At 47.7% G+C, this 20,866-nt stretch overlaps 1 protein-coding gene across 2 annotated transcripts in view; it reads right to left on the bottom strand.

Moving 5' to 3' along the window:
- The window catches only part of LOC112241076 (microtubule cross-linking factor 1), a 163,007-nt gene that overhangs the window by 85,310 nt on the left and 56,831 nt on the right, over positions 1–20,866 (bottom strand). For both annotated transcript variants that reach the window (XM_042307838.1, XM_042307836.1), the window contains exons 4-8: positions 20,221–20,280; positions 17,219–17,494; positions 14,300–14,683; positions 11,054–11,797; positions 5,170–5,334 (exon numbers count right to left, since the gene is read on the bottom strand). In XM_042307838.1, the coding sequence (XP_042163772.1) occupies positions 5,170–5,334; positions 11,054–11,797; positions 14,300–14,683; positions 17,219–17,494; positions 20,221–20,280 (1,629 nt within the window). The remainder of the gene's footprint in view (positions 1–5,169; positions 5,335–11,053; positions 11,798–14,299; positions 14,684–17,218; positions 17,495–20,220; positions 20,281–20,866) is intronic.

Below are 20,866 nucleotides of genomic sequence, written 5' to 3'. Positions count from 1 at the left end.
TTCCCTATATATGTCCCTCCCTTTGGTTCCTTCCCTATATATGTCCTTTCCTTTGCTTCCTTCCCTATATATGTCCCTCCCTTTGGTTCCTTCCCTATATATGTCCTTTCCTTTGGTTCCTTCCCTATATATGTCCTTTCCTTTGGTTCCTTCCCTATATATGTCCTTTCCTTTGTTCCTTCCCTATATATGTCCTTTCCTTTGGTTCCTTCCCTATATATGTCCTTTCCTTTGGTTCCTTCCCTATATATGAATGAGTTTCCTGGTTCCTTCCCAGCATATGTCCTTTCCTTTGGTTCCTTCCCTATATATGTCCTTTCCTTTGGTTCCTTCCCTATATATGTCCTTTCCTTTGGTTCCTTCCCTATATATGTCCTTCCCTTTGGTTCCTTCCCCAGGTGTTATTGTTTTCTGTTTCAATTTCATGTCGTGTTTCATATCTTGTATTTAGTTGTGTTCATTTATTAACACACTCACACCCTGAACTTGTTTCCTGAATCAGCTCACATCATTACAGAATAATGCCTCACCTAAGGGAAGCATCAGGGAGTGTTAAAAAAAATAAAATCAGCGGGAATGACGTCGGATCCGGGAGCCGCTACAGGCTCTCATGCCTCAGACAGATCGCCAGGCTCGCCTGCCTCAGCCGGCTCATTGGGCTTTCATGCCGTCGCAGGATCGCCAGGCTCCCCTGCTTCCATCGGCTCGTCAAGCTCCCCTGCCCCAGCCGGCGACAGGTTCCCACGCATCAGCAGGGGTGACCGGTCCGCTCATGTTCCCCGGGGTCATCCCTTTGGTTGGTGTCCTGCGGCTGGAGCCGAACAAGCCGGGGAGGGGGTACCGTCACATTTGCTCTCTCTCCAGCACTCTAGGTTGCCATACTCCCGCGTCTCAGCCGGACTGACAGGTTTACCGCGCCTCAGAGTTTACCGGTCCGCTCCTGATCCCCGGGATCGTCATTTTGGATTGCCACCCCGCCTTGGGTTGTGCCGTGGGGGAGATCTTTGTGGGCTACACTCGGTCTAGTCTCAGGATGGTAAAGTTGGTGGTTGAAGATATCCGTCTAGTGGTGTGGGGGCTGTGCTTTGGCAAAGTGGGTGGGGTTATATCCTTCCTGTTTGGCCCTGTCCGGGGTTGTCATCGGGTGTGGCAACAGTGTCTCCTGACCCCTCCTGTCGTAGCCTCCAGTATTTATGCTGCAGTAGTTTATGTGTCAGGGGACTAGGGTCAATTTGTTTATATCTGGAGTACTTCTCCTGTCCTATCCGGTGTCCTGTGTGAATTTAAGTATGCTCTTTCTCTCTCTCGGAGGACCTGAGCCCTAGGACCATGCCTCAGGACTACCTGGCATGAGGACTCCTTGCTGTCCCCAGTCCACCCCAGTCCACCTGGCCGTGCTGCTGCTCCAGTTTCAACTGTTCTGCCAGACAGCATCGTGAAGAATGCAACCTCAGGAGGCTGAAGAAATTTGGCTTGTCACCAAAAGCACTCACAAACTTCTACAGATGCACAATCGAGAGCATCCTGGCGGGCTGTATCACCGCCTGGTACGGCAACTGCTCCGCCCACAACCGTAAGGCTCTCCAGAGGGTAGTGAGGTCTGCACAACGCATCACCGGGGGCAAACTACCTGCCCTCCAGGACACCTACACCACCCGATGTTACAGGAAGGCCATAAAGATCATCAAGGACATCAACCACCCGAGCCACTGCCTGTTCACCCCGCTATCATCCAGAAGGCGAGGTCAGTACAGGTGCATCAAAGCTGGGACCGAGAGACTGAAAAACAGCTTCTATCTCAAGGCCATCAGACTGTTAAACAGCCACCACTAACATTGAGTGGCTGCTGCCAACACACTGACACTGACTCAACTCCAGCCACTTTAATAATGGGAATTGATGGGAAATGTAAATATATCACTAGCCACTTTAAACAATGCTACCTTATATAATGTTACTTACCCTACATTATTCATCTCATATGCATACGTATATACTGTACTCTATATCATCGACTGCATCCTTATGTAATACATGTATCACTAGCCACTTTAACTATGCCACTTTGTTTACATACTCATCTCATATGTATATACTGTACTCGATACCATCTACTGTATCTTGCCTATGCTCCTCTGTATCACTCATTCATATATCCTTGGTATATCCTTTGCCTTTGGGAAACTCGCTCCGCACTCCAGTCAAATTGGGCATGCTCCACTCCAGCTCCACTCACATACTCTGGTCTGTCCTTAGTCAGTCCTACAGTAGCAAGGTGTGATCTATGGCTGCCGTTTTATGGGCTCTTAACCAACCGTTTTGAACAGAGCTTCTGGAAATCAGAGCAGCGATTACTCACCTTGAACTGGACGAAAAATGTTTCTTTAATGAGTCGGACGAGAGGGATTTACTCCAGACACCCAAATAGGCCCTCATCCCCGTCATTCACAGGAGAAAGAGATCGGGGTGCCTGCCTTTGTGGCTAATCTGCCCTTTTCATCCGTACTACTGGCCAACGCTGGAAAATAAATTGGACGAGCTAAATGCACATATATCCTACCAACAGACATATATGGGGAAGGAACCAAAGTGAGTATAAACTGTATTATTTTATGTTTCACCGAGTGGAACGATAACATGAGCAATCTGAGCATAATTCTATCCACCTGAGTCCTGCATACAAGCAAAAATTAAAGCAGGAAGCAGCAGTGATCAGTGGCCAGATGTGGTCAGATGAAGCAGATGCTAAGCTACAGGACTGTTTTGCTAGCACAGACTGGATTATGTTCCAGGACACTTCCGATGGCATTGAGGAGTACACCACATCAGTCACTGGCTTCATCAATAAGTGCATTGATGACATCTTCCCAACAGTGACTGTACGTACATACTCCAACCAGAAGCCATGGACTACAGGCAACATCCGCACTGAGCTAAATAGTAGAGCTACCGCTTTCAAGGAGCTGGGCTCTAACCCAGAGGATTATAAGAAATCCCGCTATGCCCTCTGATGAACCATCAAACAGGCAAAGCGTCAATACAGGGCTAAGATTGAATCGTACTACACCAGCTCTGATGCTCGTCGGATGTGGCAGGGCTTGCAAACTATTGGACTACAAAGGGAAGCACAGCCAAGAGCTGCCCAGAGACAGGAGCCTACCAGATGAGCTAAATTACTTCTATGCTCGCTTTGAGGCAAGTAACACTGAAACATGCATGAGAGCACCAGCTGTTCCGGATAACTGTGTTATCATGCTCTCCGCAGCCGATGTGAGTAAGACCTTTAGACAGGTCAACATTCACAAGGCTGCAGGGCAAGACAGATTACCAGGACGTGTACTGCGAGCATGCGCTGACCAACTGGCAAGTGTCTTCACTGACATTTCCAACCTCTCCCTGTCTGAGTCTATAATACCAACATGTTTCAAGCAGACCACCATAGTCCCTGTAGCCAGGAACACTAAGGTAACCTACCTAAATGACTACCGACCCATAGAACTCACATCTGTAGCCATGAGGTGCTTTGAAAGGCTGGTCATGGCTCAAATCACCATTTTCCCAGAAACACTAGACCCACTCCAATGTCAATACAGCCCCAACAGATCCACTGATCATGCAATCTTTATTGCACTCCACACTTCCCTTTCACACCTGGACACAAGGAACACCTATGTGAGAATGCTATTCATTGACTACAGCTCAGCATTCAACACCATAGTGCCCTCAAAGCTCATCACTAAGCTAAGGACCCTGGGACTAAACACCTCCCTCTGCAACTGGATCCTGGACTTCCTCATGGGCCGCCCCAGGTGGAAAGGGTAGGTAACAACACATCTGCCACGCTGATCGTTAACACAGGGGCCCCTCAGGGGTGCGTTCTCAATCCCCTCTGTACTCTGTGTTCACTCATGACTGCATGGCCAGGCACAACTCTAACACCATCATTAAGTTTGCCGATGACACAACAGTGGTAGGCCTGAACACCAACAACGATGAGACAGCATATAGGGAGGAGGTCAGAGACCTGGCCGTATGGTGCCTGGACAACAACCTCTGAACGTGATCAAGACTAAGGAGATGATTGTGGACTACAGGAAAAGGAGGACTGAAAACTCCCCCATTCTCATCGACGGGGCTGTAGTGGAGCAGGTTGAGAGCTTCAGTTCCTTGGTATCCACATCAACAACAAACTAACATGGTCCAAGCACACCAAGACCGTCGTGAAGAGGGCACAACAAAACCTATTCCCCCACAGGAGACTGAAAAGATTTGGCATAGGTCCTCAGATTCTCAAAAGGTTCTACAGCTGCACCATCGAGAGCATCCTGGTTCCATCACTGCTTGGTATGGCAACTGCTTGGTCTCCGACCGCAAGGCACTACAGAGGGTAGTGCGTACAGCCCAGTACATCACTGGGGCCAAGCTTCCTGCCATCCAGGACCTCTATACCAGGCGGTGTCAAAGAAAAACTCAAATAATTGTCAAAGACTCCAGCCACCCTAGTCATAGACTGTTCTCTCTGCTATCGCACGGCAAGCGGTACCGGAGCACCAAGTCTAGGACAAAAAGGCTTCTCAACAGTTTTTACCCCCAAGCCATAAGACTCCTGAACATTGAACTTTGATTTGTACCGGTACCCCCTGTATATAACCTCCACATTGACTCTGTACCGGTGCCCCCTGTATATAGCCTCCACATTGACTCTGTACCGGTACCCCCTGTATATAGCCTCCACATTGACTCTGTACTGGTACCCCTTGTATATATCCTCCACATTGACTCTGTACTGGTACCCCCTGTATATAGCCTCCACATTGACTCTGTACCGGTACCCCCTGTATATAGCCTCGCTATTGTTTATTTTACTGCTGTTCTTTAATTATTTGTTACTTTATTTCTTATTTTTGTAGGTATTTTCTTAAAACTGCAATGTCGGTTAAGGGCTTGTAAGTAAGCATTTCACTGTAAGGTCTAAACCTGTTGTATTCGGCGCATTTGACTAATACAATTTGATTTGACTGTCTGTCTGTCCTTAGTCAGTCCTACAGTAGCATGGTATGATCAGTCATACAGTAGCATGGTATGATCAGTCCTACAGTAGCATGGTATGATCAGTCCTACAGTAGGTGGTAAAAGACAGGGAGGTAGAGAGATGGAAGAGGCACTGACCTCCAGTCTTAAAGAAGCCAGGAGGGGTCTGTGGTATCTAGTGTGTCCCAGGATGGCTCCCCTGTTCTGGGCCGGGCCCTGAGGAAGACCCTCCTGGCTCTGGGTCTCCACGGCTCGCTCCTGTCCTAGACGCCACTCCAGCTCATCCCTCACACCGGACCGTGACTGAGGGGTGGGGGTCAGGGGTCAGGGGGTGGAGGGAGTAGAAATGCATGAAGTGGATTGGTGGGTGAACAAACAGAGATGAATAACCATGAACAAACAGAGGAAGAAATAAAAAATTTAAAAAATGGATAAAGAAGATAAAGCCAAGGTGCAAAAATATGAAAACTAAAAGAGAACAGACTGACGGAACAGGCTAGAGGATGAAGAAAAGCACAAAGAGAAAGACCAACTTAAAGACCACGGCGTACGAGAGAGACGAGAACAGGACTAGAACGAGGATGAACAACATGATGGGTTGAAACATCTGAAGGACGGAGGGGACACAAAGAGGAGGAGAAAAAAGAGAGGGATCGGGGGGAAGGAATGCAAAAACACTGTTTATGAAGCGCATGCAATGAGGGATACACGACTCCAAACACAGCTGATACCACAGCAGACTGCAGATAGCTTAGCTAGCATTCCAACCATAGATAGATACAACAGCAGACTGCAGATAGCTTAGCTAGCACACCAGCCATAGATAGACACCAGAGCAGACTACAGATAGCTTAGCTAGCATTCCAGCCATAGAGACACCACAGCAGACTGCAGATAGCTTAGCTAGCATTCCAACCATAGATAGATACCACAGCAGACTACAGATAGCTTAGCTAGCACACCAGCCATAGATAGACACCAGAGCAGACTACAGATAGCTTAGCTAGCACACCAGCCATAGAGACACCACAGCAGACTACAGATAGCTTAGCTAGCACACCAGCTATAGACACCACAGCAGACTACAGATAGCTTAGCTAGCACACCAGCCATAGACACCACAGCAGACTACAGATAGCTTAGCTAGCACACCAGCCATAGACACCACAGCAGACTACAGTTAGCTTAGTTAGCACACCAGCCATAGACACCACAACAGACAACAGATAGCTTAGCTAACACACCAGACATAGAGACACCAGAGCAGACTACAGATAGCTTAGCTAGCACACCAGCCATAGAGACACCAGAGCAGACTACAGATAGCTTAGCTAACACACCAGACATAGAGACACCAGAGCAGACTACAGAGAGTTTAGCTAGCATACAACCAGCCATGCAGTAGCAAAAACAACTCTACACACGTGCAATGACGTTATTTTTCACGTTACACTTTTAACTGTTTTACACTGTTAAATGTGACTCTTCATTAGACTTTATCATTCTACATGACTAACTTTATCTTGTTTTCTTTGAGTAGAAGGCAAACCATGTCCTTCATGCTTGTGAGAATGTTTGTTTGTAGTAGCTGTTAGTTCAGTAACAGTATGCTCCACCCATCCTAACCATAATGAGGATTCTACAGGTATTATCCCTATCCAATTTCAAAAGAGAATTAAGATTTTTTTAAATAAAAAATGTATTCATTGAATAATTCCAAAAGGCCCAATCGTGGCGTAAAGAGCAAACTGTTTATTAACATGCTGTCTCAAACAGCCGTACCAGTGGTGGAGGGCAACGCAGCGGAAGGAAGGCGAAGATACCGGCAAGGTTCTTCCACAGGCAACTCCTAATTCTGACTTCGATTGATTCATTGATTTGTTGATTTGATTGCTTGATCAATTGTGTGGAAAAAGCCATATGGAAGAAGCTGCCCCTCCCACCGAGTTGAAGCAGGCATCTGCATGTGGGTGCAGGTTAGGGCGATGGATCAAGTCGGCAGGTTGCCATTTCGGGGGCAGGGTGCGTATGGGTATGCGGACGCAGCTCTGAAAGCGAGGGTGTGAGGGATGGTGAATGGGGACGGGGGAAAGGGGGTGGTGGTGCTGTGTGGCTGAGCCGGGTGGCTCAAGGTGGGACAGGCGCTGCTGTGGCCCCTCTGCTGTTCGTTTGGTTGTCCTGTGTTTCTCAGTCCATCTCTGAGGACACCAAGTGTGTTCAAGCCCAGCACTAACACACCTGATTCAACTAAACAGCTAATCACCTAGCCCATGATTATTAGTACTGGGCTAGGAACCCCAAGCAATGGATGGGTAACATTGGCCTAAAGTACCGTGTTTATACAGTCAGACAAATTCTGATATTTTTTTCTCACACTAATTGGTCTTCTCACCAATCACATCAGATCTTTAGACAACAGATCTTTTCTGATTGGTCAAAATACCAATTAGTGTGAATTAAAAAATATATATATATGAATTGGGCTACCTGTGTTTAAACGCAGCCAAGGTGTCACCATCTCTGCTTTGTTCCTGCTGGTCTTTACTGATCTAGTGTTGTGCATTCAAACAGGGGGCCTCTGTGGACTTTCTGTAGACGGGTCATGTAGGGGTGTAGTGGTCCGTTTGTTTTTGTCTCACATAGTGTGTGAACCTGGGACCAATGTGAAAGGAAGCTTAAAATAAACATGACTTGTGTTCTGAGTGGGTAGTCTTCTGATAAAGCTGTCCAGACATGGGTCTGTGTCTCAAATGACACCCTATTCTCTATATAGTGCACTACTTTAGACCGGTGTCTGATTGGCTCTGGTCAAATCTAGTGCATTTACACGGGAAATAGGGTGCCATTTCAGAAGCAAGCCCGCGCTAGCTATAATGAATGGTTTTGTGTATTTGACACGCTACGCTGCATTAGCATCACATTTAGAGGCTGGGAATGGCTCTACTAATGACTGCTCACTTGAGTGAGTTTTATACTGTTTACATCCAGTAGCAATGGACTGTACCATTTACACAGACTCCCCTTGGGGTTTTATACTGTTACCATCCAGTAATAATGGACTGTACCATTTATACAGACTCCCCTTGGGGTTTTATACTGTTTACATCCAGTAATAATGGACTGTACCATTTACACAGACTCCCCTTGGGGTTTTATACTGTTACCATCCAGTAATAATGGACTGTACCATTTATACAGACTCCCCTTGGGGTTTTATACTGTTTACATCCAGTAATAATGGACTGTACCATTTACACAGACTCCCCTTGGGGTTTTATACTGTTACCATCCAGTAATAATGGACTGTACCATTTATACAGACTCCCCTTGGGGTTTTATACTGTTTACATCCAGTAATAATGGACTGTACCATTTACACAGACTCCCCTTGGGGTTTTATACTGTTTACATCCAGTCGTAATGGACTGTACCATTTACACAGACTCCCCTTGGGGTTTTATACTGTTTACATCCAGTCGTAATGGACTGTACCATTTACACAGACTCCCCTTGGGGTTTTATACTGTTTACATCCAGTAGTAATGGACTACCATTTATACAGACTCCCCTTGGGGTTTTATACTGTTTACATCCAGTAGTAATGGACTACCATTTATACAGACTCCCCTTGGGGTTTTATACTGTTTACATCCAGTCGTAATGGACTGTACCATTTACACAGACTCCCCTTGGGGTTTTATACTGTTTACATCCAGTAGTAATGGACTGTACCATTTACACAGACTCCCCTTGGGGTTTTATACTGTTTACATCCAGTAGTAATGGACTACCATTTATACAGACTCCCCTTGAGGTTTTATACTGTTTACATCCAGTAGTAATGGACTACCATTTATACAGACTCCCCTTGGGGTTTTATACTGTTTACATCCAGTAGTAATGGACTGTACCATTTACACAGACTCCCCTTGGGGTTTTATACTGTTTACATCCAGTAGTAATGGACTACCATTTATACAGACTCCCCTTGGGGTTTTATACTGTTTACATCCAGTAGTAATGGACTACCATTTATACAGACTCCCCTTGGGGTTTTATACTGTTTACATCCAGTAGTAATGGACTGTACCATTTACACAGACTCCCCTTGGGGTTTTATACTGTTTACATCCAGTAGTAATGGACTACCATTTATACAGACTCCCCTTGGGGTTTTATACTGTTTACATCCAGTAGTAATGGACTGTACCATTTATACAGACTCCCCTTGGGGTTTTATACTGTTTACATCCAGTAGTAATGGACTGTACCATTTACACAGACTCCCCTTGGGGTTTTATACTGTTTACATCCAGTAGTAATGGACTGTACCATTTATACAGACTCCCCTTGGGGTTTTATACTGTTTACATCCAGTAGTAATGGACTGTACCATTTACACAGACTCCCCTTGGGGTTTTATACTGTTTACATCCAGTAGTAATGGACTGTACCATTTACACAGACTCCCCTTGAGGTTTTACACCGCTCCCGTCCGTGAATCTGCACTGCGTCTGAAATGGCATCCAATTCACCCACACGGCTCTGGTCCAAAGTAGTGCCCTATTAGTGAACAGGGTTCTATAGAGCTCTGGTCCAAAGTAGTGCCCTATACACTGAGTAGGGTGCCTATTCCTCACTGCTGTTTAAAGTCACGTTGTTCTCTGTCTGACAGATTCATTACTTCAACATTTCTATTTGTTTCCTGGTGTCTTAATGTATAAATCAGAATGTCCTTGTTTTGTTTCATAATGTCTTAATGTATAAATCAGAATGTCCTTGTTGTTTTGTTTCATAATGTCTTAATGTATAAATCAGAACGTCCTTATTGTTTTGTTTCAGAATGTCAATGTATAAATCAGAATGTTATGAAATAATATCAATATCGGTTTTACTCTGTTTTAAGACATACTAACTGATTGATAAGACATACTAACTGATTGATGCAGCCAGGGGGTTGATGTCCAGATGTAGCAAGGAGACAGACAACGTAACATACAGTACAGACAGTAATGCAACCCAAATGGCACCCTATTCCCTATGTAGGATACTACTTTGGACCAGGGCCCATAGGGCTTTTAACTAGTGCTACCAGCCCGAACCGAGTGAGATTATTTTTTTTAACCTTTATTTAACTAGGCAAGTCAGTTAAGAACAAATTCTTGTTTGCATTAACGGCCTACCCCGGGCCAAATCCGGACGACGCTGGGCCAATTGTATGCCGCTCTATGGGACTCACAATCACGGCCTGGATGTGATGCAGCATTCGTCAATGGCCCATTCTCCTTATAGGAGCCAAGGGCTGAAGCCAAGTAAAGTAAATCCTGAAGGTTCTGGTGAAAGGTGCACTAGATGGTGAAAGGTGCACTAGATGGTGAAAGGTGCACTAGATGGTGAAAGGTGCACGGCAGATGTTTCAGGCTCCCGAGTGGTGCAGCGGTCTAAGGCACTGCGTCTCAGTGCTAGAGGAGTCACTACAGACCGTGGTTCAGCGGTCTAAGGCACTGCGTCTCAGTGCTAGAGGAGTCACTACAGACCGTGGTTCAGCGGTCTAAGGCACTGCATCTCAGTGCTAGAGGCATCACTACAGACCCTGGTTCAGCGGTCTAAGGCACTGCATCTCAGTGGTAGAGGCATCACTACAGACCCTGGTTCAGAGGTCTAAGACACTGCATCTCAGTGCTAGAGGCGTCACTACAGACCCTGGTTCGATTCCAGGCTGCATCACATCCAGGCCTTGATTGGGAGTCCCATAGGGCGGTGCACAATTGGCCCAGCGTTGTCCGGGTTTGGCAGGGGTAGGCCGTCTTTGTAAATAAGAATTTATTCTTAACCTAGTTGCCTAGTTAAATAAAGGTTGAATTAAAAAAAGATATATAATAATCATTGTGAAGTAAAGTAAGCCTGAAGTCTCTGGTCAAAGGTAGAGCACTACGTAGTGAATAGGGTGCCATTTCGGCCGCACTTCTGGATAGAGACAGATATAGGTCAAAATTCGGAGGAGTTTTATCCCATTCCTTACCTGGAAATCTGTGACCAGGTCCCGTCCCAGGGTGCCGATGGGCGAGTCTCGTGACATGGAGGTGACTCCAGACAGGAAGCTACTAGACTCAGTGAGGTTGGGCAAGGGTGACAGGTCGTCTCCCCGATCCCGGTCACTTCCCCTCTCCCTCAGGCCCTCTCCCAGGTGATCCACCTTCTCCATGAAGATATGGAGCTCTGTACGGAAGGCCTTCATACGGGTGTTGATAGTGTCCAGGACCTGTGAGTCTGGTTTGGGATCGGTGTCTTCTTTAATGCCCTCCAGAGCCAGACTCAAACTGTCCCCTCCTGTTATTAAAATCTTTCCGTCATAGATCAGACTTTCCGTGTCGCTAATGAGACGATCTACGGTCTTCCCAAGGCGCTCTGCTTCTCGTTTGACATTCGTGAACGTCTCGCGGTCTTCTCGCCTACGATTAGATAGTTCGGTGGCGCTGAGCCCGCTGAGCTCGTCCGAGGGCTTGTGACTTCCAAACCCTGAGGTTGTGGTGGTCTTCTCAAAGAGGTCCTCCGAGTCGCTCTCGCCACCGACAGGCCCCTCCCTCTTGGGGTGTAGAAGGAGGAGCCTCCCAGTCTCTTCCTCCTCTGCGGAGTCTCGGCGGCCGGTGTCGCTGTCTGCATCGCTGTCCCGTGGGGAGCCGGTGCGGAGGCCCAGGTGTTGGGCCAGGTCACAGCGCTGAACGTTGGACATCAGAACTCTGTTCTCATACTGTAGCTTCATCACCTGGAGGATGAGGACACGAGACACCATTACGTTAGCTTCAGAGACAAGTCAACATTATGTTAGCTTCAGAGACAAGTCAACATTATGTTAGCTTCAGAGACAAGACAACATTATGTTAGCTTCAGAGACAAGTCAACATTATGTTAGCTTCAGAGACAAGACAACATTATGATAGCTTCAAAGACAAGTCAACATTATGTTAGCTTCAGAGAAAAGTCACCATTATGAAAGCTTCAGAGACAAGTCAACATTATGAAAGCTTCAGAGACAAGTCCACATTATGAAAGCTTCTGAGACAAGTCAACATTATGATAGCTTCAGAGACAAGTCAACATTATGAAAGCTTTATAGACAAGTCAACATTATGATAGCTTCAGAGACAAGTCAACATTATGATAGCTTCAGAGACAAGTCAACATTATGATAGCTTCAGAGACAAGTCAACATTATGAAAGCTTTAGAGACAAGTCAACATTATGATAGCTTCAGAGACAAGTCAACATTATGATAGCTTCAGAGACAAGTCAACATTATGAAAGCTTCAGAGACAAGTCAACATTATGATAGCTTCAGAGACAAGTCAACATTATGAAAGCTTTAGAGACAAGTCAACATTATGATAGCTTCAGAGACAAGTCAACATTATGATAGCTTCAGAGACAAGTCAACATTATGAAAGCTTCAGAGACAAGTCAACATTATGTTAGCTTCAGAGACAAGTCAACATTATGATAGCTTCAGAGACAAGTCAACATTATGATAGCTTCAGAGACAAGTCAACATTATGATAGCTTCAGAGACAAGACAACATTATGATAGGTTCAGAGAAAAGTCAACATTATGATAGCTTTAGAGACAAGTCAATATTATGAAAGCTTTGGAGACAAGTCAACATTATGATAGCTTCAGAGACAAGTCAACATTATGATAGCTTAAGGAACGTCCTGAATGGTACCCTATTCCTTTTATAGTGCACACCTTCTTACCAGAACCCAAAGGGCTTGGGTCAACAGTAATGCACTATAAAGGGAAAAGTGCCATTTAGGAAGCAACATAAAATAAAATCAGATACAATCATAGAGCATTATGGGTACTGTCATGACTTTGGCCTTGGGGTAGGTTTATGACAGTCATAAATACCTCTTTCCCCCTTTTTCCTCTCTCTACCCTACTGATGTTACATTTGCAAAACCCCTTGGTTAACATAGAGATTCTGGGAACATCAGTAGGTGGGGGGAAATGAACTATATTCTGGTAATCCGACCAATGGAACATATGCGGTGGTACTTAATGAATATGTTGTCAGTTTGGTTGTCATCTGAGACATTCTCATCACTGATAAGATGAAATAAACTCTACAGTGGAAAGTCTACACATCAGAGTTATCAGATTCACACATGGAATTACTGTTCAATTTATATGTTTGAATATTAAATTATTTGTGAGGGGATGAAATGTGATTTTAGCTTCTAAAATGTGAGATTTGGGTTTTCATAAGATAGGGCTCTGCTCAATCAGTGGTCCGCCCCTGTGAAGGGACATTGGCTATAAAACTTTTCAAACACGCCCTCCTCTCCCTTCCTATTTAAAGCCTTGACAACAATATAACCTCCTGTTCCGAGGACGTGAGGACGACGGTCTGATGTCAGAATGGTTCAGATAATAACTACAGAACGAAGCCAACATCAGCGTGAGCTTGGTTGCGAATGGTATAAACTTTGAACTCTTATTCACTACAGAAGTGATACCTCCTAGCCGTTGAGTTAGCAACAGCCGCTGCAAACGAGGGTTAGGAAGGAACAGACAGAGTATCCCGTCTACCACACAACGACGTTACTACAACGTAGTCAATTTACCAGCAGAGACATTCTTCAAAGGACTCGGTTGGGCAACACGGCCTTCCATCTACCACCAACCTACTGAAGCGCAGCTCAGAGTAAATATTTATTGCATTTTCCTTTTCCAAATGGGCGGTAATTTAGAATGCATAAGATACTGTATTTAAGATAGCACAGCTTCTCCCCTTTGTCCCTCAGTCTTCCCGCTCTTTCACTCAACCCAGCCCCTTTTCTTTTGTGTAACAAGCTGTCATATCTGTTCCGCCCGCTAGGGACGTTTTCCTTTATGATGTCATTTGTAATCAAGTTATGATTTAAATATGTGTATGTGTAATTCTGTGTGATTAGTTAGGTATTTAGTAAATAAATAATTAAACCCAGTTTTGTATTGCTGATTCAACTTGTTAGCCAGGGTTCGTGCAGATAACTAAGAATTTACAACTTTCAGATGAGACTGAATTAAGATGACGATTAATATTGACTGCTATTGATGTAAAATATTACTAGGTCTTTAAGAGTTTATTCGGAAGATAACAGCTCTATAAATATTATTTGCTGCCTCACCTTTCCACTGAGCTCGTTTATCTGCATTATGGGTACTGTAGTCCATCATGCTGCCTCATACAGAGCATTATGGGTACTGTAGTCCATCATGCTGCCTCACCTTTCCACTGAGCTCGTTTATCTGCATCCTGGCTGCCTTCAGCTCCTCCATCATCACCACACCGCTTCCGTTACTCCCATTACCGGACTTCATCATCATCATCACTCCGACCTCGCCTTCCTCGTCTCTCGGGCCGAACTTGAAGCGGTTCAGTTCTGAGATCAGCTGCTTGTTGTGGTCCTCGATCTCCGAGATGGACCGCCGGAGAAGTTCTGCCTCTTCCTCTACAAACTGTAGGTGGCGCCGCAGCTCCCCGGCTGACTCCAGAGCGTCTCCGCCGTACGGGGAGGAGGGCATGCTGCTGAAGGGCTCCCGGCCGAAACAGTCCCTCTCGTACTGGCAGCGGATGTCCTCGTTCTCAGCCCGCAGGCCTCGGTTCTCCACCTGATAATAATGAACATAATGATTAGGAAGCGATCTTCATTTACAGGAAGAAATCAAAGTACTGCAGGAAGGGGAAAAAAAAGACAATAGCACCCTATTCCTTACATAGTGCACTACTTTGACCTATAGGAGTGGACAGGGCTCTGGTCTATACTAGTGGATAGGGCTCTGGTCTATAGTAGTAGATAGGGCTCTGGTCTATAGTAGTGGATAGGGCTCTGGCCTGTAGTGGTGGATAGGGCTCTGGTCTATAGGAGTGGATAGGGCTCTGGTCTATAGTAGTGGACAGGGCTCTGGTCTATACTAGTGGATAGGGCTCTGGTCTATAGTAGTGGATAGGGCTCTGGTCTATAGGAGTGGATAGGGCTCTGGTCTAAAGTAGTGGATAGGGCTCTGGTCTATACTAGTGGATAGGGCTCTGGTCTATAGTAGTGGATAGGGCTCTGGTCTATACTAGTGGATAGGGATCTGGTCTATAGGAGTGGATAGGGCTCTGGTCTATAGTAGTGGATAGGGCTCTGGTCTATAGTAGTGGATAGGGCTCTGGTCTATAGTAGTGGATGGGGCTCTGGTCTATAGTAGTGGATAGGGCTCTGGTCTATAGTAGTGGATAGGGCTCTGGTCTGTAGTAGTGGATAAGGCTCTGGTCTATAGTAGTGGATAGGGCTCTGGTCTATACTAGTGGATAGGGCTCTGGTCTATACTAGTGGATAGGGCTCTGGTCTGTAGTAGTGGATAGGGCTCTGGTCTATAGGAGTGGATAGGGCTCTGGTCTATAGGAGTGGATAGGGCTCTGGTCTATAGGAGTGGATAGGGCTCTGGTCTATAGGAGTGGATAGGGCTCTGATCTATAGGAGTGGATAGGGCTCTGGTCTGTAGTAGTGGATAGGGCTCTGGTCTATAGTAGTGGATAGGGCTCTGGTCTACAGTAGTGGATAGGGCTCTGGTCTGTAGTAGTGGATAGGGCTCTGGTCTGTAGTAGTGGATAGGGCTCTGGTCTATAGTAGTGGATAGGGCTCTGGTCTATAGGAGTGGATAGGGCTCTGGCCTATATTAGTGGATAGGGCTCTGGTCTATATTAGTGGATAGGGCTCTGGTCTATATTAGTAGATAGGGCTCTGGTCTATATTAGTGGATAGGGCTCTGGTCTATATTAGTGGATAGGGCTTTGGTCTATACTAGTGGATAGGGCTCTGGTCTATACTAGTGGATAGGGCTCTGGTCTTTAGTAGTGGATAGGGCTCTAATCTATAGTAGTGGATAGGGCTCTGGTCTATAGTAGTGGATAGGGCTCTGGTCTATAGTAGTGGATAGGGCTCTGGTCTGTAGTAGTGGATAGGGCTCTGGTCTGTAGTAGTGGATAGGGCTCTGGTCTATAGTAGTGGATAGGGCTCTGGTCTATAGGAGTGGATAGGGCTCTGGTCTATAGTAGTGGGATAGGGCTCTGGTCTATAAAAGTGGATAGGGCTCTGGTCTATATTAGTGGATAGGGCTCTGGTCTATATTAGTGGATAGGGCTCTGGTCTATATTAGTGGATAGGGCTTTGGTCTATACTAGTGGATAGGGCTCTGGTCTATACTAGTGGATAGGGCTCTGGTCTTTAGTAGTGGATAGGGCTCTAATCTATAGTAGTGGATAGGGCTCTGGTCTATAGTAGTGGATAGGGCTCTGGTCTATAGTAGTGGATAGGGCTCTGGTCTGTAGTAGTGGATAGGGCTCTGGTCTATAGTAGTGGATAGGGCTCTGGTCTATAGGAGTGGATAGGGCTCTGGTCTATAGTAGTGGGATAGGGCTCTGGTCTATAAAAGTGGATAGGGCTCTGGTCTATAGTAGTGGATAGGGCTCTGGTCTATATTAGTGGATAGGGCTCTGGTCTATATTAGTGGATAGGGCTCTGGTCTATATTAGTGGATAGGGCTCTGGTCTGTAGTAGTGGATAGGGCTCTGGTCTATAGTAGTGGATAGGGCTCTGGTCTATAGGAGTGGATAGGGCTCTGGTCTATAGTAGTGGGATAGGGCTCTGGTCTATATTAGTGGATAGGGCTCTGGTCTATATTAGTGGATAGGGCTCTGGTCTATATTAGTGGATAGGGCTCTGGTCTATATTAGTAGATAGGGCTCTGGTCTATATTAGTGGATAGGGCTCTGGTCTATATTAGTGGATATGGCTCTGGTCTATACTAGTGGATAGGGCTCTGGTCTATACTAGTGGAGAGGGCTCTGGTCTATAGTAGTGGATAGGGCTCTGGTCTATAGTAGTGGATAGGGCTCTGGTCTATATTAGTGGATAGGGCTCTGGTCTATAGTAGTGGATAGGGTTCTGGTCTATAGTAGTGGATAGGGCTCTGGTCTATAGTAGTGGATAGGGCTCTGGTCTATAGTAGTGGATAGGGCTCTGGTCTATAGTAGTGAATAGGGTTCTGGTCTATAGTAGTGGATAGGGCTCTGGTCTATAGTAGTGCACTCCATGGATTAGAATGGGATAGGGTTAAATTTTCAGACACACCCAGGGTTAAAAGACACAGGCCACTCACCTCCAGCTCTACAATTTTCCTCCCCAGAATATTTGCCTCTTCCTCCACCAGTTTGAGTCGGAGCCGTAGCTCAGCCTCCCTGGTGCTGTGGGGCCCACCACCTGCAAGCTCTGCAAGGGGTAGAGGGCTGTCCACGTCCCCGTAGACTGACTTGTACTGCTGGATCTCCTGCTCTAGCTTGTCCTTCTCCTTGCCCAGCTTGGCCATCTTCTTACGCATGAGGGTGGATTCTTCCTTAGAGAACTGCAGCTGACACCTGAGATCTGCACTGTCCTCCTGTGAAGAGGAGAGGGAGGAGGAGGAGGGGGAGGGGAGGAGGAGGAGTAGGGGGAGGGGAGGAGGAGGAGTAGGGGGAGGGGGAGGAGGAGTAGGGGGAGGGGAGGAGGAGGAGTAGGGGGAGGGGAGGAGGAGGAGGAGTAGGGGGAGGGGAGGAGGAGTAGGGGGAGGGGAGGAGGAGGAGGAGGGGAGAGAGGAGGGGGAGGAGGAGTAGGGGGAGGGGAGGAGGAGGAGTAGGGGGAGGGGAGGAGGAGTAGGGGGAGGGGAGGAGGAGGAGTAGGGGGAGGGGAGGAGGAGGAGGAGTAGGGGGAGGGGAGGAGGAGTAGGGGGAGGGGAGGGGGAGGAGGAGTAGGGGGAGGGGAGGAGGAGGAGGAGGGGGAGGGGAGGAGGAGGAGTAGGGGAGAGAGGAGGGGGAGGAGGAGTAGGGGAGAGGGGAGGAGGAGTAGGGGAGAGGGGAGGAGGAGGAGTAGGGGAGAGAGGAGGAGGAGTAGGGGAGAGAGGAGGGGGAGGAGGAGTAGGGGGAGGGGAGGAGGAGTAGGGGAGAGGGGAGGGGAGAGAGGAGGGGGAGGAGGAGGGGGAGGGGAGGAGGAGGAGGAGGGGAGAGAGGAGGAGGAGGAGGAGTAGGGGGAGGGGAGGAGGAGGAGTAGGGGGAGGGGAGGAGGAGGAGTAGGGGGAGGGGAGGAGGAGGAGTAGGGGAGAGAGGAGGGGGAGGAGGAGTAGGGGAGAGGGGAGGAGGAGTAGGGGAGAGGGGAGGAGGAGGAGTAGGGGAGAGAGGAGGAGGAGTAGGGGAGAGAGGAGGGGGAGGAGGAGTAGGGGGAGGGGAGGAGGAGTAGGGGAGAGGGGAGGAGGAGGAGTAGGGGAGAGAGGAGGAGGAGTAGGGGAGAGAGGAGGGGGAGGAGGAGTAGGGGGGAGGGGAGGAGGAGGAGGAGGGGGGGAGGGGAGGAGGAGGAGGGGGGAGGGGAGGAGGAGGAGTAGGGGGAGAGGAGGAGGAGGAGGAGTAGGGGGAGGGGAGGAGGAGGAGGAGTAGGGGGAGGGGAGGAGGAGGAGGAGGGGGAGAGGAGGAGTAGGGGGAGGGGAGGGGGAGGAGGAGTAGGGGGAGGGGAGGAGGAGGAGTAGGGGGAGGGGAGGAGGAGGAGTAGGGGGAGGGGAGGAGGAGGAGTAGGGGGAGGGGAGGAGGAGGAGTAGGGGGAGGGGGAGGAGGAGGAGTAGGGGGAGGGGAGGAGGAGGAGTAGGGGAGAGAGGAGGGGGGGAGGAGGAGTAGGGGGAGGGGAGGAGTAGGGGAGAGAGGAGGGGGAGGAGGGAGGAGGGGGAGAGGAGGAGGAGTAGGGGAGAGAGGAGGAGGAGGAGTAGGGGAGAGGAGGGGGAGGAGGAGTAGGGGGAGGGGGGAGGAGTAGGGGGAGAGAGGAGGGGGAGGAGGGAGGAGGGGGAGAGGAGGAGGAGTAGGGGAGAGAGGAGGAGGAAGAGGAGGGGGAGAGGAGGAGGAGTAGGGGAGAGAGGAGGGGGAGGAGGAAAGAGGGGAAGAGGGAGAGGAAGAGTGAGGAGGGAGGAGGAAGAGACCGTAGGAAGAGGGATGAGGGTGAGGAGGAAGAGGAAGATGGGGGAGAGGTACGCTCATTGTGAAATCGAATTGGCTTTGTGTGATAGAAGCCACCTACCTGGTTCAGAGATGATAGAATGTGTGATAGAAGCCACCTACCTGGTTCCGAGATGATAGAATGTGTGATAGAAGCCACCTACCTGGTTCAGAGATGATAGAATGTGTGATAGAAGCCACCTACCTGGTTCCGAGATGATAGAATGTGTGATAGAAGCCACCTACCTGGTTCCGAGATGATAGAATGTGTGATAGAAGCCACCTACCTGGTTCCGAGATGATAGAATGTGTGATAGAAGCCACCTACCTGGTTCAGAGATGATAGAATGTGTGATAGAAGCCACCTACCTGGTTCAGAGATGATAGAATGTGTGATAGAAGCCACCTACCTGGTTCCGAGATGATAGAATGTGTGATAGAAGTCTCCTACCTGGTTCAGAGATGATAGAAGCCACCTACCTGGTTCAGAGATGATAGAATGTGTGATAGAATCCACCTACCTGGTTCAGAGATGATAGAATGTGTGATAGAAGTCTCCTACCTGGTTCAGAGATGATAGAAGCCACCTACCTGGTTCCGAGATGATAGAATGTGTGATAGAAGTCTCCTACCTGGTTCAGATATGATAGAAGCCACCTACCTGGTTCAGAGATGATAGAATGTGTGATAGAAGCCACCTACCTGGTTCATTGATGATAGAATGTGTGATAGAAGCCACCTACCTGGTTCAGAGATGATAGAATGTGTGATAGAAGCCACCTACCTGGTTCAGAGATGATAGAATGTGTGATAGAAGCCACCTACCTGGTTCCGAGATGATAGAATGTGTGATAGAAGCCACCTACCTGGTTCAGAGATGATAGAATGTGTGATAGAAGCCACCTACCTGGTTCAGAGATGATAGAATGTGTGATAGAAGCCACCTACCTGGTTCAGAGATGATAGAATGTGTGATAGAAGCCACCTACCTGGTTCAGAGATGATAGAATGTGTGATAGAAGCCACCTACCTGGTTCAGAGATGATAGAATGTGTGATAGAAGCCACCTACCTGGTTCCGAGATGATAGAATGTGTGATAGAAGCCACCTACCTGGTTCAGAGATGATAGAATGTGTGATAGAAGTCTCCTACCTGGTTCATAGACTTCTTGTCCCTAAACGTTTCCCTGCTTCCTCTCCGTCGTGTACCAGTCTGTGAGAAGGAAGAGAAAACACAAATATCAGAGGACATCCTTAGTCTGCACACTGGCCACGTACAATAACTAGGACAAGGTCAATGAGTTACTGCTTCAATCCTCAAAACACGTTGTAACTATAGAAGTAGAATGAATAGAATGGACTTGGAACCTCTAACCCTGGCAAAAAGGGGTCAAACTGTGGGCAAAGCCCTGTTTCTGTGGAGAGTGTGGAGGAGATATGGACGTGGCAAATATTGCACTGGTGCTGGGACTAGGATGGCTTAACAACAAACTCACAGACTTTCTCATCCGGGTCTTCCTCAGATTGGAAGACATGTTGTGCCCAAAGTACAACAGACACAGAGAGACTGACCAACAGACAGGCAGACAGACAGATAGACCAACAGACAGGCAGACAGACCAACAGACAGACCAACAGGCAAACAGACAGGCCAACAGACAGACCAACAGACAGGCAGACAGACAAACAGACAGACCAACAGACAGGCAGACAGGCCAACAGACAGACCAACAGACAGGCAGACAGAAAACAGACAGACCAACAGACAGGCAGACAGACAGATAGACCAACAGACAGGC

Source organism: Oncorhynchus tshawytscha, linkage group LG28 (genome assembly GCF_018296145.1).
Source record: "Oncorhynchus tshawytscha isolate Ot180627B linkage group LG28, Otsh_v2.0, whole genome shotgun sequence".
In the NCBI taxonomy this organism is placed as follows: Eukaryota; Metazoa; Chordata; class Actinopteri; order Salmoniformes; family Salmonidae; genus Oncorhynchus; species Oncorhynchus tshawytscha.
Note: the sequence above shows the minus strand (reverse complement) of the source record. Positions and strands in the feature narration are given on the sequence as shown.